We start from the raw sequence: 25,129 nt of genomic DNA on the forward strand, positions 1-25,129 counted from the left end.
ACGCTGGAACTTTCGACGTATCCGAGAGAAGGTCGAGCAGAGATGCAGTCCAGGGATCATTACGTTGTGCAGCAGCGATAGTGTCAACGTCCAGAGAGGATAACGTGCACTCGCAGGGGGAGTCGTGACTGGCCTTCGGGGGAAGCGGTGATCGGGATAGCGCGTCAGCGTCGGAGTGCTTTCGCCCGGAACGGTACACCACGCGGATGTCGTATTCTTGGATTCGCAATGCCCAGCGGGCAAGGCGGCCCGATGGATCTTTGAGCGTCGACAGCCAACATAGTGCGTGGTGGTCGGTCACTACGTCAAAGATCGGCCGTATAATAATGGGCGAAACTTGCCAAGCGCCCACACAATGGCCAAACACTACTTTTCGGTAACGCTGTAATTGGTCTCCGCCTTGGTTAACGTGCGACTCGCGTATGCGACGACGTATTCTGGGTGGCCAGGTTGAGGCTGTGCCAACACAGCGCCAAGGCCTACACCGCTTGCATCGGTATGAATTTCGGTTGGCGCTTGTGGGTCAAAATGGCGAAGAATGGGTGGCGTTGTGAGAAGACGGCGCAAGGTTGTGAAGGCGCCGAAGCACTTGGCCCGAAGACACTCTGGAGACCATGATGAGATATCTCGGGCGCCACCAAGGAGCTGCGTGAGAGGCGATATAATTGATGCAAAGTTTCGAACGAATCGCCGGAAGTAAGAGCAGAGGCCCATAAAACTGCGTAGCTCTTTCATAGTAGCAGGTTTTGGGAACGCAGCTTCTCGGGATCCGGGCGAATGCCCTCCTTTGACACGACATGGCCTAAAATTGTTAGCTGACGAACAGCAAATCGACACTTCTTCAAGTTAAGTTGCAACCCGGCGTTGGTCAAGCAAGTGAGTACGTGCTGGAGGCGGAGCAGGTGGGTTGGGAAATCAGGGGCGAACACTACAATGTCGTCAAGATAGCAAAGACATATCTTCCATTTGAGGCCACGTAGCACATTATCCATCATTCTTTCGAACGTAGCAGGCGCGTTGCAAAGTCCGAAAGGCATGCCGGTGAATTCATATAAGCCGTCTGGTGTAATTACAAAGGCAGTTTTCGGGCGATCGGCCTCTGCCATCGGAACCTGCCAGTAGCCTGACCGCAAATCCAGCGAAGAAAAGAACTCGGCTCCCTGCAAACAGTCCAGAGCATCATCGATGCGTGGTAATGGGTAGACGTCCTTCAGCGTGATCTTGTTCAACCGTCGAAAGTCAACACAGAAGCGGATGGAACCGTCTTTCTTTGTGACGAGGACCACGGGAGAGGCCCATGGGCTTTGGGAAGGTTGAATGACGCCTCGACGGAGCATGTCATCGACCTGGTCTGCAATGACGCGACGTTCCGTAGCGGACACGCGATATGGTCTTTGTCGCAGGGGTGAGTGAGTGCCAGTGTCGATATAATGCTTGACTGTCGATGCACGGCCAAGGGAGGTTTGCGCAACGTCGAAAGAAAGGCGGAAGTGCTGAAGGATTGCGACAAGTTGAGATCGCTGCGAAGGCGTCAGATCTTCGGCGATGAATGGGCTGAACACACCAGTCGATGTTGAGTCTGGTACGGAGAGTGCACTCAGTTCATGGGCAGCAGAAGAAGACACTTCGTCGAGGACGGAGACAATTCGTGTGGAATCGACCGACTCGACGTAACCAAGGCATTCGCGGCGGAGCAGTGATAGCGGCGATGAAAGATGATTGTAAATGGGCATCGTGCTCACACCGGCGGCAAGGCCAAGAGCTGCAAAGGGCAAAGGAAGCGCTTTTCGGGTAACAAAGTGATGAGAGGGCATGAAGAAGACCGTCCCATCGGATATGGTACTACAGAAGACTGGTACGAATGCTGACGAGCACGGGGGGATACAGATGTCTTCTGTCGCGACAATTTTAGCGGCAGGATGAGTGTCGACCGAGGCCAGGTCACCAAGGTGGAAAAATTCAATCTCAGCCCGAGCGCAATTGATGATGGCATTGTGGCGTGAGAGAAAATCCCATCCTAGAATAACGGCGTGGGAGCACGATGAAAGAACTATGAATTCAATCGTGTACAAAACGTCCTGTATGATCACACGGGCAGTACAAGCAGCGGTAGGGCGAATGGGTTGAGCACTCGCCGTTCGGAGCGACAATCCAGACAGAGATGTCGTCACTTTACGAAGCGAACGGCAAAACCTGGCATCCATAACTGAAATAGCGGCACCGGTATCGACTAAGGCGACTGTAGCGACATCTTCGATAAACACATCAATTACATTGGCAGGTAAAGGATGAGGACTTCGGCATGTCGACACTTGCGCAGTTCTTGCCTCAGGAACTGCGTCGTCTAGTTTCCCTCTTCGTTAGAGACGGGTCGTCGACGCATAGGGGAAAGCGATCGACGACGTGGGGAGGGTGACCGGAGGCGTTCGAAGCGAGGACGGCGATCAGTCGGGGAGCGAGCTGGTGATGGGCCGAAGGGTTCGTAAGGCGCATTTGCATCAGGCTGCACATAGGGCGCTCGGCGATCGTCGTCGAACGCCTGCGATCGGCGGCGGCAGAACCTTGCTACATGACCGGGACACCTACATGCGAAGCATATAGGGCGATTGTCCGGCGTACGCCACGGTTTAGCGACGGCAGTGGTGGTCCAGGGGACGGGAGGGGGAGTGTGGTGCACAGGCTGCTGGAAGCGACGCACGGGCACACTGCGTGGGGCCATTGCAGCAACCGTAGCATAAGTGACTGGTGTAGTCACGACATCCTGCTGGTGAACAGCCGGCAGCGCTCCCGCGACCTCTTCATGGATCACGTTACGGATGTGAGACGGCAAAGTGCTGGCAGACTCCTGAGTGACGGACACCAGAGATAGCTGTCGTGCGACTTCTTCGCGGACGAAATCCTTGATTTGCGTTATCAGGGAGGCTTGTTCTGGGCCGGTGGTAAGGCTGCAGAGTGATGCCGCATTTGGTGTGGGATGTCGCCTTGTCAGAGCTCGCTGCTTACGCAATTCATCATAGCTCTGGCACAAGCTGATGACGTCGCCAACAGTGCGCGGGTCCTTGGCCAGAAGCATTTGGAACGCGTCATCGTCGATTCCCTTCATGACGTGCTTGATCTTTTCCTCTTCCGTCATGGCAGCGTTCACGCGCCTGCACAAATTGAGAACGTCTTCTATATAGCTGGTGAATGTCTCACCCGTGTCCTGTGCGCGTGTACGCAAACGCTGCTCGGCTCGGAGTTTCCTGACGGCGGGTCGGTCAAATACTTCGGTAATGGACGTCTTGAGCGCCGACCACGTTCGGATATCCCTTTCATGATTTCTGAACCAGAGACTGGCCACGCCCGCGAGGTAGAATGAGACGTAAGCCAGCTTGTCCGAGTCATTCCATTTGTTGTGAACGCTCACCCGTTCGTAGGACGACAGCCACTCTTCAACGTCGTTGTCGTCGGTTCCGCTGAAGATGGGAGGCTCCCGCTGGCGAACGGTGCCAGCGCAAGGGACGGGTGGCGATGGAAGGGTCTGCTGGTCGGCGTCCGGCATGGCGGAGGGTAGCGTCCGAGAACGGAGTTCCAGGATGGTAGAGTGGAACGTTACCCCGCACGGCTCCACCACTTATAAAGGAGGTTTATTCGGGTTCGCAGCGACCGTCGGTTCTGCGATGCACCGAGCACAGTCCCCGAGCTCGAGCTTCTGCTGCGCGCTCGATGCTGCCGATGCTGCTGACTGCGCGCACGTTCGTCATCTTCCTTACAATATATAGTGCTCGGCTTACACTTCTGTGCTGATTTGGTGTTTATAATACGTACGAAGCCAATGAGGTACTTCGCTTTAGTATCTCGAGAGGCCGTATATATCAGCGATTTGTTTCATCATACATTCCTTATTAGCTCCTCCTACGCTGCACGAATGCCGCGCTCCGAGCGGTCGATCTTAGCCACAACGAGGTTTGAGCCACGTCCGAGTATGACCTCCGAGGTTGCAATGGGGCACAAGGTGTGGCGGTGCAATTTCGGAGCCTATAGTCTGACTTATAGAATTTCCTTCACAATTTACAAGAGCGAACTCTGGCGCTGCGATCATGCAGCTATGTACCATTAAGTTATGGGGTTTCACGTGCCAAAACCACAATGTGATTATGAGGGATGCCGTAGTGGGGGACTCCGGAAATTTGGACCACCTGGGGTACTTTAACGTGCACCTATATACACGGGTGTTTTCGCATTTCGCCCCCATCTAAATGCAGCCGCCGTGGCACGGATTCAATCCCGTGACCTCGTGCTTAGCAGCCCAACACCAAAGCCATTAAGCAACCGCGGCGGGTTCAGCTATGTACCATGGAAATGGAGAGTATAGTACATGGATCTGTCTGATATTTGTGCTTGTGGTATCAAACGTTCTCGGGACGTAATTCGCTGCACTTTATGTTTCCAAATTTACAAACGCTGATAGTTTTCTAAACACAGCTCGGCAATTAGGCAGTTATATACATGCGCATGCGTAATCATTCCGAATTGTTACGTTTATAATGTGATGTTTCGTTGAAGATCAATTTGCAAAGTAACAAAGCCATTTGAATCTGCGAGGATGAAGTCTATAAGCGAATACATGTCTTACCGGGCTGATTATATTTTGCAGAAAAGAGATTACTAGCATCAATCTTTCCTAGCCATTATAGGGAACTTCGTTTTTGTAAGCTTGCGTTTTTGTGTTCTCCATACTTTTCTGTCACCAAACCTCCAACCACCTTTCACTAATCTCTGTTGCGGGCACGTTTACGTTCCCCTTGCTATCACTGAGCCCATGGGCTTCGTGGACTACAGTAGAGCCTAACCGACAGGAGGCGGATAGATACCTTCGAATTCGAATAAAACCCGTTCCATCTTTAAGTATAAACCCCATGCAAGCGATCTTGCACGCGACAGCGACAAGCGACGCGATGGAGATGGCTGTCGCGTCCGCTCGTCGCCTACAAGTTGTACTCCATGCGAGCGACGACTTCAAGCGACGTCTCCCCAGTGTTGCCGATATGAGGGCAGCATTATAGGCGCCGAAACTAGCGTGACGCGTGCTTTATTAACTTGAGTTGATGTGTTTTACTGTAAAAAGCAGCATAAATTATTTCTGAAAGTCTTGCAGTAGGTTCTTATCCTTGCACATATAAAAATTGAATCGTTTGCTCGTTCCGTGCGACAATCGGAAGTACTTGAGTTATGTACATCCAGCTCCGGCTTCGCGCTATTGGCTAGTCACTCATAGCACTTCCGGGCGACGAGCGACGAATTCTAGATTTGCAGAACCGAGCGATCGCGCGACAAGACCAAGCGATCTGTTCACGCGACGGCCCGATCCGTCGCTCGAAGCCGTCGCTCGTCGCTGTCGCGCACAAAATCGCGCTCATGGGGTTTAGCCTTTACCCTAGCTTTAGGTGGCGTAGACCGTTCCCTCTGGTGTTTTCCGTAGGAAACTGCATGGTTTCGAGCATAGTCTCCTAGATCGGGCGGGGAGGGCCATGGTCCGAGCCGGCAATAAGGTGAATGAACAGTAGAGCATTTGTGAGCATTGGGACTGGTTTGACTGCACTTTCCCGCTTCATTCCGTTCGCAGCTTTTTCTTCGTTTCTAGCTTGTCTTTGTCTGTTTTCTTTGACAAGATGAGTGGCCGGTGCCCCCTACAAGCACGAGCATCTTCTTAAGCGTCATCTAACAATACAGAATAAACAAATAAATAAAGAAGAGAGGAGAGACGCCACGAGGGCGAGCAAAGTCAGTTCGCACGCAGAGTCGAACTACGTGTGTGAAGGAGAGGAGGGAGGAGGAGATAGGCTGCCTTCTCGGCAGCACCATGGTGAGCGCGCCACGTCCTCGGACAATCTGGGCGGGCTTAGTGTCCGCCTAATGTCATCCCGGGCCCTGCGCGCGGCTGCACGAACCCGACGCGAGACGGAGACCGCAACGCGGGCAACGACTAGATCGCCACTATCGCGACGCGAGGCTTCAGTGCGCGCTGCTTTCCATAGACACACACAGAAAGAGAGACAACCGTCGGTTCATCCCAGCGCAGTGTGTGTAGCGTAAGAAAAGCAGCCTCCCTCGGAGCAGTGATGGGGCGGAAGCAAGAGAAAAAACAGCACCGCGAGCTTTCCCCCCATCAACCGTAACAGCCTCACCCGCCATCGTATACATTCGTCCGCAGCGGAAGCGAGTTTGTTTCGTGTGTTTTTCCTCCCTGTCCTTTTGTTTACCGAACAGTATAAGGGCGAGGCGTCGCGAGGCTTATGTGTTCTGGAACATCACGTCGATTGATTTGCTCTCCCGTTACTGTTTCTTGTGTGCGCGTCTTTCCTTCTTTCTTTGTTTGTAAGCGTGCTCGTCTTTGCCTTCTCGGGAGGGCTGCACTTCTCTCCTTGTTATCTTGGGCGTTGATTCGAACTCACTCCGACAGTGTTCGCGGCAATTGTCGTTTCGGGTTGATTGTAGAGAGCGAGGAGATGTCTGATGGTGTGAGGATATGCCGAGAAAAAGATAAATACTATATATGCACACGTCCTTATGGGGCTACAGGTGATAAAAGAAACAACGACGACGACTCGATTTGCTCTCCAGCCCAAGTCATTCGAACGATATCCTCACTGAGCGAACACATGCTTCCGCGCTTTCCCACGTAATAATGTAGGAATAATAGGGACACGGGTGCCTAGGAAAGCAGAGCGCAGTAGATCCACGGCCGAAAATTAGGTGGGGTGATGAAATTCAGCAATTTTCCGGCGCAAACTGCAATCAGCTAGCGCAGGACGGTGGTAATTGTTATCGCTGTGAGATGTCTTTGACCTGCAGTGGGCATAAAAATATGCTGTTTATTATTATTATTATTATTATTATTATTATTATTATTATTATTATTATTATTATTATTATTATTATTATTATTATTATTATTATTATTATTATTATTATTATGAAAAGCATGGCTATCTGACATGGCGATTATATACCTAGCTGTTGAACGCACTGGTGGCGAGAAAAAAAGCTAACTTTCATTCGTGAAGTCTGCGCGCATTCACGTTGCCATCCCCAGCTTCCACATGAACGGGAAGTGTCGGTATCTTCGACTTCATTAACTGCCACATATCCGGAGGAATGGCGCACGACTACGACTTTTTGCTGCCGAGCGAGCGAGGTCGCGGTTCGACTCCCTTAGCAGACGTTTTGATGAGCGCGGCTCACGAAAACGCATGCTTACTTACCTTAGGATGCGTGATAAAGGACACCAGATGCTCAAAAGTCTACCCGGAGTCCTCTATACGGCGCCCTTCGCAGCCCACCGTGCAGCCATGGTGACGTAAAACTCCATCAATTTTATTACGCGAAGCATAGTATGCAGCAAGACACTATTTCGCGAGTATTATTGGCGACACTACTCACAAATATTAACCTGCCTTATCCTATATCACTAGAAGGGTAAAAAAATGAATGGGTCTGTGTGTGAGCAGACGCGACAGATGCGTATCGATAACGAGCACCTTGCGCTGCGCTCGTTGGCTAAGAAAATGCCAGTGAGGAACGTTAGTATCTAGGGAGGCCAGCAACGACGTCGTTTTCGATTCCGCACTCGTCCGATCCGCGCAGGATCTTGAAGAAGCCTGCGATCAATAAAACACACACGTCAGTCATCTGAGAACAGGCTCACGTCCTTGATATTAATGTATTTGAGCGGTAAGAGAAGATATGCTGCGTCGGTTGATTCTGGCCTAAACTGCATACTGTGCAGTCTCACGCTTTAGCGTAGCATGTAGTTACAGCTGATCGAGCTCACAGTCACCTGTCTTTAGTTTAGTGAAGCTTGGGAAAAAAGATTGTCTCATTTTGTAAACGGCATCACTGGAATCGCCTGTTACACACCGTTAGCGTTAACTACAGACGTAAAATACAAATGCGTGAATGTACGTGCAACCCGCCTCACTTTTGTACCTTCTCTTTCTTAACCATTTCTATTCGTAATAGTGCGCGAAGTTTAAGAACGCACTCTCCGGTGCTTGAGTTTCATCCGGTTTTCTTTCCTTTTCTTTCCTTTCTTTTTTTACTGAACTTGGTAAACTCAACAGAAATGGTCCAAGGACAAGAGTTCCGTTTGAAACGACGGCCTCGTTGTTTGTACAGCGATGGAGAGATCTAGTATGAGCTTTGAGACACAAATAAATTGGCTGTGTTTAATCCGCAACGTTGTCAAATTGTCGGTGTTATTTTTTACTCGACTGTAATTGTTGACTGTGCAATTAAAATTAAAGGGATACTTATAATTTTTGTTTGCAAAAGAGTATCATGTTGCACATATATCTTTGGGGGGCCTGTGCGTCTGTGTGATATGTGTGCATTTGTGCGATCCTGAGAAAGTTAGAATCTCGCGCAGCACATTGGAGAACGCTGGTAGTTGCGCCCAAGTTCTAGCCAACTGCACACTGTGGACATATCTATCATATGTTGTGTCTCACTGGCGCACTTAGGGAGTTGTAAGATACTTCCGAGTGCCTGGCAGTGCAGCCTCTCATATGGGCTCGGCTTTAGTAGCATGTAACTGTTGTTGTTGTTGTTGTTGTTGTTGTTGTTGTTGTTGTTGTTGTTGTTGTTGTTGTTGTTGTTGTTGTTGTTGTTGTTGTTGTTGTTGTTGTTGTTGTTGTTGGCGCACAGGTACGGCGTAGGCTATACTCCTTGGCTCTTGCAAATGTGGCACAGCGGCATATAGCCACAGTTTCGTGTACCCCTTTGTAATAACTGTTCTTCAACTCTATCTCCTGGAATCTTACTCGGCTAGGTATCTATCTGCTGAGGTCACGCTCTTGGCCGCATAACGACATCATCGCTTTCGCTTTCAAACGAATAATAAGCGACCGTTGTAACGTAATGGTTAGGGCGAATTCAGCCTTTTTCCTTCCCTCTTCTTAAGCATTATGCCTGCATAATTAACTAGTAAACTTTAACACTTTTGTTGAGTGCCTCATGTACGTAATGACACGCACGCATGACGTGTCCGAGAGGACGCTGGCTAAACTCCGCACCTGCAACGCGGCGGGCGTTCGCTAACTGTGTGGATTATGCAGCAAATGGCACTGTCATTTTCTTTCTTTCCCTTCTTCCGGTGTCGACAGCGGGTCGTTGACCTACAGTGCCTTTCTGAACCTACTACCGAGAGCCGAACGCGCATCCAAGGCGATTTTGGCATCGCAGTTTATTGGCCGTCACGAAAAAAAATACGCATGTATTTACGTTACAAACGCAGCTATAAAAACAACACGTGGTCTACGCTCACAACAAACGCCAACGTGATGAAATGAGAACGCTTGACCTTGACAAAGCGTCCCGGCGAGCGCGATGAGAAAGCGTGGAAGAACCAGCGTCATTACAGTAACGCCAACGAATGACTGCGCCTTTTGAATTTCGACTTTTGCTTAACAGTCCTGACACCGTTGTTCTGGTGATTGGAAGGTCATCAGGCAAAAGCAGTTCTGTTAAGTTTGGGCCACAGATGCATCTGGATTTTGTTTGTTTGTTTGTTTGTTTGTTTGTTTGTTTGTTTGTTTGTTTGTTTGTTTGTTTGTTTGTTTGTTTGTTTGTTCTTGTTCTGTTTTGTCAAATCGACACACTGTCACTTCAGCACGTGTAATGGCGCGCTTGGGAAACTGTTAGATGGCGGATAACCTATAGCATGCCTAATCAGCATGCAGCGAATCATACCATGTTTAACTTCAAGCGAGGCTGATACCTGGTGGTGAACTATCAACTAGAGATGAATAATAAACATCATGGTATACGCTGAACTCTGGCGTCGGCATAATTCCAGACTCTTGCGTCATTTGTCATCTGACACGCACTGCTTAGAATTCAAACGTGCGTGAGATGCGTAACTGATCGAAGAATGAAATCTTGGCATCAGATAGTTGACACTTGGCTCTAGTTAACAAGACGAGGATAGTACAGGAAGACATATATACAACGACACACAAGGGAGCTACGTTCCTCGTGACCGCTTGCGCGTGTCGTGCGCGCTCTTGCGTGTCACGCGCGTGTTTCTCTTTCTTTTTTTTTTTTTTTTTTTTCTTGCGCGCATCTCGTCCTCAGTGCGCTGCACACATGTTAACTGGACTCGAGGATTAAGGGCGGCAAGGGATTATGCAAAGGATTTACGCCTCGCTCTAATCCCTTCACGTCTCCGCGGGACCGACGTATATATACGCGCCGGCAGGAAAAGCAGGCACGTTATGTAATGCGTCGGATCGGGTCACTGACCTTTGTCTCCCCACTCCGTGTTCCACGAGTTGGCGGCCATCCAATAGGGGACGCCGTCCTCGACGCCCCAGCCCAGCAGCCGGATGGCGTGGCCGCCTAAGGCCTGGTCCGTGTGCCTCTGGTACACGCCTGCGCGGCCGCGAAAGCGTAAAAGTCCGCGTCGCGCGCGTACGTCGGCGTGGTTCTGCGCCGACACCACCGCGGTCCTTGCGAACATTGCCCGTCGAAAACAAACTTAAAAGAACACAAGACTGAGCAAGGCTGTAGGGATTTATAGCACGGAAAGGAGACCTTTCTTCCGTTGCATGCGCACGCTAGGATACGCAAAAAATCGTGACGTCACTCTGCAGTCACAGGTACTGGTCTCTGTCGCACTTCTGCGGTTAGCAGCAAAGGAACTGCACCGCATTCCTAAATACTTTGGATGCCGCTCTGCGAAGCCTGTGGTGACGTAGTCTTCTTTTTATCCCTGTGGACATTTTCTTTTTTTTTTCTTTGTAAGCCTACATAAACTCTGAACATTGTGTAAAACAGTTTACTCTAAGTGAAGCCCACAAATAAACATATCTGCGTAGTCCATAAATCCGCACGACCTAGTGTGAATTTTAATTGCACTGAGTAGAAGCCAATAATATTTTTTTTCTGTCAGTATCACGTATATAGGTTGCCCATGGACAGTAGGAGTTTATAAAGATCATCTGTCAGCATCTAAAGTGATGTTTGCATTGCTGAGCCCCTCCGCTCTTCAGTGTGGAATGGCGGCTTCCGGTTATAATGTTATGTCCAGAGATATTTTGGCAACCACCACCCATTCTTAATCTATGCTCATCTCAATATGGCAAAGGCTGGCATTACTTCGAGGCCCGTGTGTGCCGATCAAGCGTATACGTACCAGATTTGTAGTGGACGAAGTCAGCGTAGACAGTGAAGTCCGCCTCTACCGGACCGTTGGTCATGATTTCTGCTTGGATCAGCTTTGGCACCGACGGCACTGAGTAAGAACTGTTGCCTGTTCGCGTGCACGCAAACAAACGAAAAAAAAAACATTTCTTATTAGTGCTGCCATCTGGGCCGACCCTTTTGTTTAGTCCTCCTGCACATGTCGGTACAACGTACACCGTCTTTACACCATCATCATCATCAGCCTATTTTATGTACACTGCAGGACGAAGGCCTCTCCCTCCGATTTCCAATTACCTCTGTCCTGCGCCAATCGATTTCAACTAGCACCCGCAAATTTCCTAATTTCGTCGCACCACCTAGTCATCTGCCGTCCTCTACTGCGCTTCCCTTCTCTTCGTACCCATTCTGTCACCCTAATGGTCCAACGGTTATCTAATCCGCGCATTACATGACATGCCCAGGGCCATTTTTTTTTCTCTTAATGTCTATTAGAATATCGTCTATACCCGTTTGCTTTCTGATCCACACAGCTCTCTCTTTCTGTCTCTTTCTGTAGCTGTTTGGATTACCGTTGTACAGACGGTAATTCAAACACGAATAACTGCGCAGTCATCATCCACATGCACCGTGCATGAGAGCGTTTCGCGAATGGTCAAACGTCTCTATAGTTGGAACACATTGCAACTCGACGCTTTGCAGCTGCGATGAAGTATACGCTTAGGATTGGCTAGATCACGCCTGTTCAAAGCAAGATCAGTAGCTGATCAGCATGAAATCTAGCACCAACCTACCGTTATTAACACGCCACCGTAAAGTTGTCCATCTGTGTTTTTTCATCGCATCTTTTATCATTATTCTCCGCGCGATCAACTGATCTAGCCATTATGTGTCTTCTCGGCTAGACCATTGTCACAAGGTTAGTATTCCATCATGAAAAACTAATGCTCTCTTACATTCATTTTTACCACGAACATTCGAAGAGTGTAATCACGTTGCTGTACACATTGCCGCCATAGTTGACAATGAAAACAAGAATTGCTTAGCTGGCATCGCATTACAAAGCCGTTTTACAGCATACTGCTTGTTTCTCTTTTTTGTTTGTGTGTTGCTCTTCATACTGACTGTAACCACTCCCCTCCGTAATATCACTTGGCCCTGAGGGTGTAATAAATAAATAAATATTAAACCTGTATGTAGTCAGACCAGAGTCCAGAGTTACATTTTTTTTTCATTCGTGAGCATTCTATGCCTTTGATCTTCCGCCTTTGCTAATCATACGTCCAGCAACAAAATTGGCTATAATTTTCCCTACGAAAAATTATAGCATAGGAGAGTTTAGCGAATACTGCCGAGGTCTTTCTTGATTACTGTTGTCAGCGCAAAACAAAGCTAGACACCAAGATGAGACAGACACCACAAGCGCTGCGATGTCCGTGCATCATTTTTGTCACTCCACCAACGTGTGTGGTAGATATGTCTCCTTTTTGTTCCTTATTTATCTTACGCTGGTAACACGAATGAGTAATAAAAACATCTGAACTTCCGTCTAACAGCAATACTTACAGTTAAGGGGCCCATTTCGCGAAGATTTTCGTTCATTTGGCCGGTGCCTGTCGCTAATATTATGTCCAGCATCGGGATTCGCTTAATTGTACTTGCTATTGCAAGTACCTTCAGGGAAGGGGTTTTCCTTAATGTGGACACGGGCCTTTCAAGTGTAGGCCTAGCGAGTCGTTACTTATTTAGTTGATATCAGTTATTTAGTGTTACATTAATTTACCGCATATACGACCAATCTAAGTTTAAGACAGATTAGTCAAGATTGAATTACGAAAGTGAAGTAGGCTGTACATGCATCAACGCGTCCTATAGGTGTCGCAAGGAAACTGGCGCGTTTCAAGCACTCAAGCACATCGAAGTGCATACACCCTCGCCAGTTCTGCAGCATCACTTCGTGTGCATCTATTCGAATTGCAAAGAATTGCAATTGCTCACCGTAGTGCTTGTCCTTACTGTAGCTGACGTCGTAACCCTTTCGGCACATGTGCACGCAGCGTGGCGTGGGCGGGATCTTCTTGTCGCAGGGTCCCAGGGTGCCGTTGACGTGGTGGTCGCATGCCTTGATTGGGTACGGCATGCAGCCGTCGTCCGAGTCGTAGTTGCCGCCTGTGACGATGCCCTTGTGCACCCAGAAGCTCCAGGCGGAACCAGGGAAACCGCCATTGCACCTGCGTCGTCGTTCCACAGCACATTCCTGTTAGTGAGGGATTTTCTGTAACAAAATCCTACAGGGTTCGTGCACTCTTAATTGCCATTATGATTTAATGCGCCAGCATTAAATCGGATTAATGCCGTTGTTTAGAGGTCCTCCAAAATTTTCAATGTATGCTAAGAAGCTCAATTTTCAACCAGTCTGCAACCGCACACATCATTAGACGAGTCCAAAGTCCAAGGCGTCGACGCGTTATGAGACGGGCCTATCGCCGAGGCAGTGTAAAAGACCTGGGTGGCCGGATATTGGTGTGATTGCGCAATGTCCTCGTAAAGGTTTTCTTTCTTTTAATGCAGAAGCGCCGAGGTTCGAAGCTGGTAGAAGCGTTAACTCGTGAGCAGTCGAGATAAGCAAGCACATGCTCAGAGTATCGGTGAGAAACAAAAAAATTCACCACGATTACGATACTCCCCAAAGCGAAACTCTATACGCGCCTTCATTTAGTGATATATTGGCTGGCGCCGACCATCTGTCTCATGCGGCATCTTTCAAACGGGGCTAAGTGGGGCGTGACTGCCTCGTTAGTCGAGAGATTGCGATACGAAGCGCGAGGGTGACATGCGTGGGCGTGACTCACAGCAGCCGCCGCAGATAATATCTGCTCATGCAGCGCTTTCTTCCCATACAGACGACGCGTGCTACAATGGCGCCATCTCGTAGTCATCGTCGCCGCAAAGTTCTTCGTGCGCGGCACTACGCTTTTCTTCTCAGGTTGTCCCCATACCCTCCACCTCCGCTTTCCTCTCACGCTCTCCTCGCTCTGGCCGCTTTTTCCACCCCCCGTCGCCCTCTGCGTTCCCTCTCATCTTTCGCTCTGCTCGTTCTCTCGGTTACTAGGTAGGACGCCGACGCTCGCCGCAGGAACGGGCGTTTAAGAGCTGCGCCTAAGAGCTGCGCTCTAAAGGAAGGAAGAGATAGGGGTGGGACCGTCACACGCGTAGGTAACTTTGCGAAATAAAGCAGTGATATGCAGAGCGCTACATTACGATACGGCGAAACATAAGTAGACAGGCGAGACGACTATTTGTCGCCACTCCGATTCCAAGCTGATTACGTTAGAGGTCATCATTATCATAATCAGGAGGAGGTTGCCGGACGAGCATAGATACTCGAAACTCCGTATCATTTGGTGATTGTCCATCTATGAAGTGATACTAGGGAGGCGCCGATGATAAAGCATTACAGTCGTTTAAGTGTAGCATGAGGACCTGCGGGTTATTTTTGTTCTAGTGGTTTTTTTTTAAGGAACACTTTTGAAAGAGCGCGCAACAACATCTGCTTCTGCCGCGTCGTCTTCACTGAGGCCAGGTGGTGCTGTCTGGATTGCTACCAATATCGAGATACAGATAAAGAGGTTTTAAGGAAGAAAGGTATACATGTAGGCCAGATGCTAAATTGATAAGCATGTATATATTGTCCCCGTCCCTTTTCCCCAGTGTAGAGTAGCAGGCCAGAGCAAGTTATAGCTCAGGCCGACTTCTCTGCTTTTCTGTAAACAAATTTCTCTCTCTCTCTCTCTCTCTCTCTCTCTCTCTTGTCGGATTAGGTCAAGCAGGCTAGGTGGCTATTTTTAACCGACCCATTTCAAAGGGAATGCCAATAAATCTTCATCATCATCGTCGTCGTCGTCATCGAACAGAAATTCGCCTGTGCACGCCAAGAACCACTTTGTCGTTAAACAGGGCTAACCGACTGAAAGATAGGACACAGCAGGGATGACAGGACGGCGCGCTGTTCGCTTTGAAGTACTGACGGCGCGCTTACGCACTTGTACGTGTGCTGTGAGCTAAAAAGTGTACCAAAAAATATGACGAATGATCTGTACTACTAACACATGAAGGCTCAGACGTTTTAGTATCTGGGAAGAACTTCGACTTCCTTACAGCATCTAGATTTCAGCTGTATTTGAGTGAGGTTCAAACTAATGTTTCCAGTTCTCGAGCAAGGGCAAACTTATGGTAATCACGCATGTGGGTGTAACGCTGTTTCACAGTGAACACTTCTACACTGCTCCATTCATATAGTGCAATAAGCTTTTAAGCCAATTATATTTCAGCCTGAACTATCATGCGCGTTACAGGTGGCACAGACAAACCGAGAAGATTCGCACTCAAGACATGGTAAAAAAATAAAATAAATTAGGACTGTTTCATTTCTTAACCAAATCAGGTTACAACAGAAGCTGCGGCTGCTGAGTGGCCATAGAAACAATGAAAGTAGTCACAAATTCGTTTGCAAGCACCACATTGCAATGTGTATTACCCATGGATGAAGCGCACATTTCGGGAGTATAAATCAGAAGGAAAGAAAATATTTATTTAGGCCAAGAAGTGTATGATGATAAGTTCTTCATTGAACAAGACTCGAAAGAGAAAGAGGAACAATTTAACTGGTCCATTATGAAATGGAACGCGTTAAGCGTCTGATGGAGTGGCTCCCTCTTCACGGGCTCCATATGCTTCCAGGGCCGCCTGGCCCCTGTGGAACAGTCGGAGCTGGTCTTGCAGGGCGGGGCTGGATAGCATGATCTCCCATCGCTCGTAAAGGGTGGGTATAGAAGGGGGGTTAGTTATGGGTATAGGTGGGGGGTGGTCTTTGGGAAAATTGCACTCTCCTATGACGCGCCGAAGGGTACCTAGTGTATTGCAGTGAGGACATGTATCCTTGTATCTTTCTGTGTATATTTTGTTCTGGAGGCAGGGGTGGGGAAAGGATCCTGCCTGGATTTGCCTGTATATTAATTGTTTGTTCGGCTCTGGTCAAGGAGTGGTGGGGGTGCGGGAATGTCTTCCTACCGTCCCTGTAATATTTGACTATATCTATGTAACTGGTGATGGGTTGCCATCCCCTTGCCTTCTCCTCGGTGGCCCGGGAGTTTAGCGCTCGAGCCTGTTGATGAGTATATTCGTTGCCCTCAACTGAGGAGTGAGCCGGGACCCAAACTAGTTCGACTTTTTGTTTAGGAGGCGCAACTTTTCCGAGGATATTTAGTGCCGCAAGGGACACCCAGCCAGATCTGTAGTTCTTGTATGCAGCTTGCGAGTCCGTGATGATCTTGGTGACGTTAGGCTCGAGAACTCATTGTCAGCCGTACTCGTCTCTGGCGGTGCAACCTAGACAGCTCCGTGGAACGCGGAATTCTTTGCCGTCGAAGAAGTTATCATTCGTGACGGAGGCATGCAGAGTTGTCACTAACGTGACATACGTGTTGCCGCTCGCATCAACGCGAACTAAGCCGTGAAAACACAGCGCAGTAGACTCTGTGCCCGTCGCAGATGGCTTTCAAGATACAGCAGCACGGCCGGGCGCGCGCGGCCGCCCAGCCGCCCGGAGTAGAACGCGCCCCTCTCTCTACCCTCCCCCCGAAGCCTTGCGCTCGACGGAAGGCAGCGCGCTTCCTCCTTTCTTTCCTACTTTCAGTGCGCAAGATTGAGCCGCGATTACCGGCTCACCCTCGCACGCTTTCGCTCGCACATACGGTATACGGCGGGCGGTGACGATTTTAGTGCCGTTGGGCTTTATACGGAACGTCACGGCGACGGCAACGGCAGAAATGCGCCTGGAGTGTCCATGTAATTGCTTTCGCAATAAAATTGCTTTTGTAGTAAAATATAAAAGGCAAATACCTCTAGAGCTGCTCTTCAAGAACCTCGTGGGGATATCTGGACATGAGAAGGAAATCTTAACTGGAATTGATGTGCAGATTCTCAAGCCACGTCACCTATGCGTGAACATATTTTCCGTCTTCCCCCATTAGCCTTTCTGACGAACGCTCGCTTCAGACAGATTTTACCGTTAAAGTACTATGGATCGTACGCCCTGTTCAGTCGACTTCCGAGAACTTACTTTTTCTATGGAAAGCCGGATCACTGCATATTCCCTCAATGTGAAGTGTCGTTGACCACCTTTCACTGTTTTTTCGTCCTTATCTTCTTAAGGCGAACGCCCCGAGTGGCTCGTTGCGCGATGGCCTTGAAGAAAGGCAGTGTACAGTGGGTGGTAAAAAAAAATGAAACACATGACCTTTTCCGAGCGAGCGGCGGCTGGAGAGAAGAACGAGCGGCGCGCCCAGACAGACAAATAGGTGTTGCGTCGCTTACGTCACGCGGCGACGGTTGTGGCGACAGTCGACTGCGAAGCGTGAAAGACGGCAATGGGGGACACTCGCCTGGACCTAACGGATTGCACGGTAGGCCTCGGAAGTACGCTACGGCCTCAGATCTTCGCCAAGCGAGAAATGAGGTGCGACGTGCGAAGCGACGGGAGCAAGGGGTTCGACCGCTAGTGCTGCTTTCCCCTGCATAGAGTATACAACGTAACTGTGTTCGGCTTGTGTTGCACATTTGTAACACTTACTGGCGACAAGCATGCTGCACCTTGCGGTACTGCATTAGGTGCTCGCATGTGTCGTTGAGGAGGTCGACCTAGTGCGCCACACGTGTACTTCACACTGCGGCTCGTTATGTCTTGCCAGGTCTGGCCCTCCGATTGCATAGCTTAATGCATTACTAAGTGTGCAGCAGGCTTTCGGCTTCGTGTAACGTGTTGCCGAACTTTCTTTTCTGTCTCTTTCTTTAATTGTTCCTTCTTTCCTTTTAATCTTTAAAGGTTCGACCTCTTTAGCTCCGAAATTTTCTTCTTTTGTATTGAAGAACTAAACGATGGACGACTTGCTTGCCGCCGTTCCACCTCATCGCGGGGACATCTTTCTTCAACTCCCTTTTCGTCAACACGCGCTTACGAGGAAGGTTAAAAGATTATTATCATTTAAAGCTGTAAGCTTTGACCGATCGCAGTCGCGGGGCAATTCGCGCTGCACTTCGCAAATTCACTGACGCTGGATAACGTTAATAGGGACGCCGTTCCTGCTGCGATATCATTTCTTTTCTTTGTCAAGTGTTCTTTTCCTTATTTCTCTTTACCAATTTGTGTTGTAATTCGACATTAATTATTTTCCTTTTCGATGTTTTGTTTTCTTCTCTGTCTTGCAAGTTTTGGCATTTTTTTTTGTCAATTCAGTCCCCCATATGTGACAAGTCCCTCTCGTGGCTACGTTCCTTGTGTTAAAATGAACATCAACAAGATGTGAGGCGCGCACGCCCAGAATAGCATACAACAAATGCTAATACATGGACTACCAACACGTGCAGTATGCGCGTTCAGAGTTTCTGTTAGCATTCGCAAAATATCGAGTGCTCTAATTGCACAGCTAGGAACGGCACCGGCTAATGGGTCGGGTCATCCGATAGTGCTTAGCCAGATGGTTCCCGTCGATGACTTTGTTCCTCGATGAAGCGCCTCGCCCTCGCTCTGTCTCGTCTCCTAAGTGCATACACACTGCAGTCGCTATTTATGCAGAGCAAGAGATCCTGGAAACACCTATGCGATAACGTGCCAGCAGAAATCAGTCTCTGTTACGGCTATTTCTTCTTTTTTTGAACCGATGTCTGTACCATATTTTGAATCGCAGTTGAGCGTGGTAGAGGATTGTATAATGTGATTAGATAACAACGTTGCATGCATATTAAGGAGCCCTCTCTTACTGGTTTGACAAGAAACGGGTATAATTGAAGGTCTCTCGAAAAGGTCTTTCTCCTACCATAGTCGTTAACTTGTTGATGATGATGATAACGACGTCATATAACGGGACAGCCAGAGGAGATCGGAGGGGTCATTTGCAATTGTATTTCGCTGACATACGGACAGGGTTCGCGAGAGAAAGAATGCGAAGATTGCGTTACTAAGTAGCTAATTAATGTTTAATTACCGAGCTTTGGACATGCTTTGAAATGGCAGACTTAGCTGGAGGCATCCACCCTTTTTAAGGACAAATACGCACCGTAAAATTCTTCTATCGGCAATCGTCAAAAGTGCGCGAACAAGGGAAATCTCAGGCTGGGGCCAATGTTTCGACAAGGAAACTAGTTTTTTGTCAGAGCAACTGCAGCTCAATGGGACAATGGACAATAGCGCTTTAGTGACGCGCACAAGACAGAGAGAGCGAAAGAGAGTAAACTTCATTTAATAAAGTGGCTGTGTTTACAGAAGCCCTTAGTCCAGAGCCTCGCTGGCGAATTTCGTCCAAGTGCTGTGGGAGGGTTGCGAGCGATGGGCTCCATATTGTGTATGGCGCATCAGGGTATCTTGCGCCGTATGCGCATTGTGCAGAATGGTGGTGTCGGTAAGGTGTTTGCCTGCGCTTAACTTAATTTATTAATTAACCCTGGCTTTTGTTAGGTTTGGCACAGATCTTGGAAAGATTCTTTTGTGCTCTCGGTAAGTTCGTAAGAGGAGACGCATACGAGAGACAAGTTTGACCTGGTTTGGACCAGGGATGTCAGGAAGGCCGGTGTAGTGTGGCGAGGGCGAGCTGGTCAACTCTTTCAAACACAAGGAAGGTATAGTGCACCGTCATTGTCTTTCCTTCTTGCCCGTGTCACTTAACCGTCATTATCGCAGCGCCTGTATTTAAAACGAATATCTCAAAAGTATACACAAGTGTAGCTCAGTCTGAAGCCACTGTTTCGACAACAGAAGTTGTCTTCGTCAGGGAACCTATTTCTCGCCCAGACGAAGGCAAGCACCCCATCTTGAAACATCAGCTCCAACTTGAGGCTTCCTTCATTCGGCCACTGCAGACCACATCGAGGCCCCATCTTCCGGCGAACCTTTGTCTTGATTGGAGTGCTAACAGCAGCGTGTTTCAGGACGTCGGCTTTCAAAATTTAAATTTGTCGTTTCTCCGTCCTTTGCGCAATCAAAAACTTCATGCCGGATGCGACGCTGCGTTCCAGTTTGGTCGTAGAACATGCACGTTCATTCTCATTTAACTTTAGCTAGCCCGCTGAGTACGCATTATAAGTTCGAGCGCGTCAGCGAACGCGGTTTGCCTCGACAGCATTATCATCCTCTTATCATCTTAAGAAAAAATTGTTCATGCATGCACAACTCCAATGCTAACTGACACCGTCTGCTGGTACCCTAATACAATGCGTCAAGGTACTGTAATTCCGTAGAGAGAGCGAGTGAGAGAAAGAAAAAAAGAATACTTAGAATTCAAGTGCGATTTGCATTCCAAGGAGCCAGCTGCTATCACATTTGCGAGCGCCTTTAGTCTGTGCGCATTACACAGGGTGTTGCGCATTGCGCTCTCCGACCGCCTATCACCACAGCGGCGTCGATCAATGGAGCTCTGGATTTAAATTCTGCCGTCCGACAGACGGCGATGCGAGCGTACAACGGATCTCTTGCGAGCCATCTGAAAGTTTACATCTGCGACGAGACAAGCGAAGAGTTTCGTCATCTCTTTGTTCATTCTATGTTGCAAATGTTCCTTCAAGGCAGGAGCGACTACCGCCTTCTCCATTTCGGCTTCTTCAAAAGAACTTGACGGTATTGTCCTTTAAGTGGCGATAAGAATGTACCCATCAAAGTAGTTTTCTTTTTCTCGAAAGCTGAGGCCCTCTCTAAGTTGCTCAAGCAATCTCGCTATCAGGCCATTTCTTAGTTGAGGTTTAAGATTAGGTTGTCAGGTCTGTCGAAACGAGCTATTTTTGACTCACAGAGCAGTCTTGTGCAATGGTCTGCCTACCAATCAAGTACATATCACCTGAACATCTCCAGAACAGAACTCCAGAACAGAACTCCAGAACAGGCGTTCGGTGTACTACGTCGCTAGCTGTACGCTGCATTCGTATCGCGTTACGTGTCTCGACAATGACGACGACGACGATGGTGGTGGTGGTGATGGTGGTGGTGGTGATAATGATTGCTATGACGAGGTATGAACGGTGCACGCGATAGAAAAACAGGTGGTGAAAACGAATCAATGGACACTTTGTTCTGTTGGTTGTCTGTCTATTGCGCCGGCTATACTGTATACCTCCCCGTTTCGACCGATTACCACAATGTGTTTAACGGCGGCTAACGCAATGACAAACAGTGTGTGAATCTCCAGGAACCATACTCGTTTAGGTAACCTGGGCTGCAGTTTACGCCGCACACTTCGGGTTACCAAGCCATGAGTGTTGGTTTTCTGTAAGCTTCCTCTTCCCCCAGTGCTGGCTAGAGGAATATATATATACATATATATTGTTACGTAGGAAGACGCAGACGAAAAGCTATGTACAAATATATTTACAAGGAAAATACGCTGCGCTTGGCCAAGAGGCAACAGCCCGCGCTAGCTTCTAATCGTCGTCGTCGTCTTCACACTGCTGGCCTTTCGTGATCGCGCATATTGTGCCGTAGCACTACCCCCGGCTGCAAAAGCGCCGTCCCGGAGCGACTAAAGATCGGACTCGGAAGCAGTGTAGTAGGCCTTGAGCCTACTGACGTGTACGACATCACTAGATGCCACAGGAGAGGACGAGGTTGAGGCCACAGGAGCAATTTCGTAAGTCACAGGCGTCACCTGGCGCAGCACGCGGTAGGGCCCTGTGTATCGCGAAAGGAGCTTCTCTGAAAGTCCGACGTGACGAGAGGGCGACCACAGGAGCACGAGCGCACCAGGTGAAAACTGTACGTCACGATGGCGGGCGTTGTACTGACACTGCTGAGTGGTCTGTGAGGCCGTCAGTCGAGCACGGGCAAGCTGGCGTGCATGGTCAGCGAGGGCGATGGCGTCGCGCGCATACTCGCTTGTTGAGACCGCAGCAGGAGGAAGTGCCGTGTCTAGGGGCAAGGTAGGTTCGCGACCGTACAGTAGATAAAAGGGAGAAAATCCGGCGGTGTCGTGCCGGGAAGAATTGTACGCAAATGTTACGTAAGGAAGGGCAATGTCCCAGTCGTGGTGGTCCTTGGAAACGTACTTGGCCAGCATATCGGTAAGAGTACGGTTTAACCGCTCTGTCAGGCCATTGGTTTGAGGATGGTATGAAGTAGTCAGTTTGTGTTGAATGGAGCAGGAACGCACAATGTCAGCGATAACTTTCGAGAGGAAGTTTCGACCACGGTCAGTCAGCAGCTGTCGCGGGGCGCCATGAAGCAAGATAATGTCACGCAAGAGAAAGTCCGCGACGTCAGTGGCGCAGCTGGTAGGGAGAGCCCGAGTGATAGCGTATCGGGTGGCGTAATCAGTCGCGACGGCTACCCATTTGTTCCCAGAAGATGACGTGGGAAAGGGACCGAGCAGGTCTAATCCAACACGAAAGAACGGTTCCACAGGGACGGTGATCGGCTGGAGATGACCGGCAGGTAGCACCTGAGGTGTCTTCCGACGCTGGCAGGGATCACAGGCAGCAACATAGCGTCGAACGGAGCGAGCGAGACCAGGCCAATAGAAGCGGCGGCGGACGCGGTCGTACGTGCGGGTTACCCCAAGATGTCCTGAAGTGGGTGCGTCATGCATCTCAAAGAGCACAGTCTGTCGTAGCTGTTTTGGCACGACAAGAAGAAGGTCAGAGCCGTCAGGGAGGAAGTTCCTTCGATACAGAATGCCACCCTGGAGGACATATCGGCGAACGGATGCGTCGGTAGGTGTAGAGCGCAGACGCTCGATAAGTGCTCGCAGCGATAGGTCTCGGTACTGCTCATCGGCGATGTTACCGAAGGCAGAGACAGAGAAAATGCCGTTGGCGCTACTACTGTCGGCGTCGTCAGGCTCGTCGACCGGGTAGCGAGACAGGCAGTCAGCGTCCTTGTGTAGTCGGCCAGATTTATAGGTGACAGTATACGAATATTCTTGGAGGCGTAAGGCCCAGCGACCAAGTCTTCCTGTAGGATCTTTCAGTGAGCATAACCAGCAAAGCGCGTGATGGTCTGTGACAACGGAAAAGGATCGGCCATATAAGTATGGGCGGAATTTCGCAACCGCCCAAACTAGGGCCAGACACTCACGCTCAGTGATGGAATAGTTGCGCTCCGCGGGTGAGAGGAGCCTGCTGGCGTAAGCGATAACACGGTCGTGGCCACGCTGGCGTTGTGCCAGTACTGCTCCAATTCCGTGACCGCTGGCATCAGTACGGACTTCGGTAGGCGCAGAAGGATCGAAATGGGCCAAAACGGGAGGCGTTGTGAGAATGTCGATTAGATGAGAGAATGCAGAGGCCTCGTTATCGCCCCACTGGAAAGGAGCGTCTTTTTTCAAAAGGTCGGTTAGTGGTCGTGCTATGGCGGCGAAATTTCTCACGAAACGGCGGAAGTACGAACAAAGGCCGATGAAGCTGCGCACATCCTTGACACACTTCGGAACAGGGAAGAGCGTAACAGCATGGATCTTGCCTGGGTCCGGTTGCACTCCGTTCGCGTCAACGAGATGTCCAAGGACGGTAATCTGGCGACGGCCGAATTGGCACTTCGATGCGTTGAGTTGCAGACCGGCTCGCCGAAAAACGTCCAGGACTGCTGAGAGGCGCTCGAGGTGCGTAGCGAACGTTGGGGAGAATACGATAACGTCGTCCAAGTAGCACAGGCACGTGGACCATTTGAAACCGTGAAGAAGGGAGTCCATCATACGTTCAAAAGTGGCAGGGGCGTTACATAGACCGAACGGCATCACTTTGAATTGATAAAGACCGTCGGGTGTGACAAAAGCAGTCTTCTCGCGGTCGAGATCGTCCACGGCAATCTGCCAGTAGCCGGAGCGAAGGTCAATAGAAGAGAAATAGCGAGCACCGTGGAGGCAGTCAAGGGCGTCATCAATCCGAGGTAGGGGATACACGTCCTTTTTGGTAACCCTGTTAAGGTGCCGATAATCCACGCAAAAGCGCCATGAGCCATCCTTCTTTTTGACCAGTACTACAGGTGACGCCCATGGACTATATGATGGTTCAATAATGTTCTTGGCAAGCATTTTGCGAACTTCTGCGTGAATAACTTGACGCTCAGCTGGTGACACTCGATACGGGCGGCGATGAATAGGAGGGGCATCGCCGGTATTAATGCGATGTTTGACAGCTGTAGTTTGGGCTAAAGGACGATCGTTAAAGTCAAAAATATCGTGGTAGGAAAACAGAACGCGGTAGAGTTCACGAGCGTGCTCGGAGGGCAAGTCGGGGGCAATCATTTTCCGTAAGTCAGCGATGGTACAATTTGCCGACTGCGATGGTAGAGGAGTATCGGATGAAGTGTCGTCTACTGCAATGGATGCTACTGAGTGATCCTCGAATGAACAAAGCTGGGCCAAAGACATCCCACGTGGCAGCACTTGTGTCGTCAAGCCAAAGTTGACCACTGGCAGGCAGACGCAATTCGCCGTAATAGATAAAACTGTATGGGGTACTGTGATCCCATGTGTAAGGAGGACGTCTTGCATAGGAGCCGCGATGTAGTGACCGTCGGGGACTGGTGGGGATGACACTAGGTCAACGTAGGTCAGTGCCGAAGGTGGCAAGCGAACGAAGTCGGCGGAACTGAGGCGACTGGGGTGTGGTTCAGCAGGATCCAGAACAGGCAGGTCAAGGCGGAGAGTACTGGCGGAACAATCGATGAGAGCAGAATGTGCGGAAAGGAAGTCTAAGCCGAGGATGATGTCGTGGGGACAGTGGGCGATGACTGTGAATAGCACGATTGTTGAGCGATCGGCGAAGGAGACGCGGGCGGTACACATACCAATTACGGGGGCTGTTCCGCCATCGGCGACACGGACAACAGGCGTCGTGGCGGGCGTGATAATTTTCTTGAGCCGGTTACGAAGGTCAGCGCTCATTACGGACAAATGCGCCCCAGTGTCTA

General features: G+C 49.6%; 1 protein-coding gene across 1 annotated transcript in view; it reads right to left on the bottom strand.

Annotated features, from left to right (window-relative positions):
* Positions 1 to 7,335: 7,335 nt before the first annotated feature.
* Positions 7,336 to 25,129, bottom strand: part of LOC126541765 (cathepsin B-like) — a 39,146-nt gene continuing 21,352 nt past the window's right edge. The window contains exons 4-7 of the mRNA XM_050188697.3: positions 13,180 to 13,412; positions 11,174 to 11,290; positions 10,282 to 10,410; positions 7,336 to 7,640 (exon numbers count right to left, since the gene is read on the bottom strand). Coding sequence (XP_050044654.1) covers positions 7,564 to 7,640; positions 10,282 to 10,410; positions 11,174 to 11,290; positions 13,180 to 13,412 — 556 coding nt within the window. The 3' untranslated portion in view covers positions 7,336 to 7,563. The remainder of the gene's footprint in view (positions 7,641 to 10,281; positions 10,411 to 11,173; positions 11,291 to 13,179; positions 13,413 to 25,129) is intronic.

This window comes from Dermacentor andersoni, chromosome 2 (genome assembly GCF_023375885.2).
Source record: "Dermacentor andersoni chromosome 2, qqDerAnde1_hic_scaffold, whole genome shotgun sequence".
In the NCBI taxonomy this organism is placed as follows: domain Eukaryota; kingdom Metazoa; phylum Arthropoda; class Arachnida; order Ixodida; family Ixodidae; genus Dermacentor; species Dermacentor andersoni.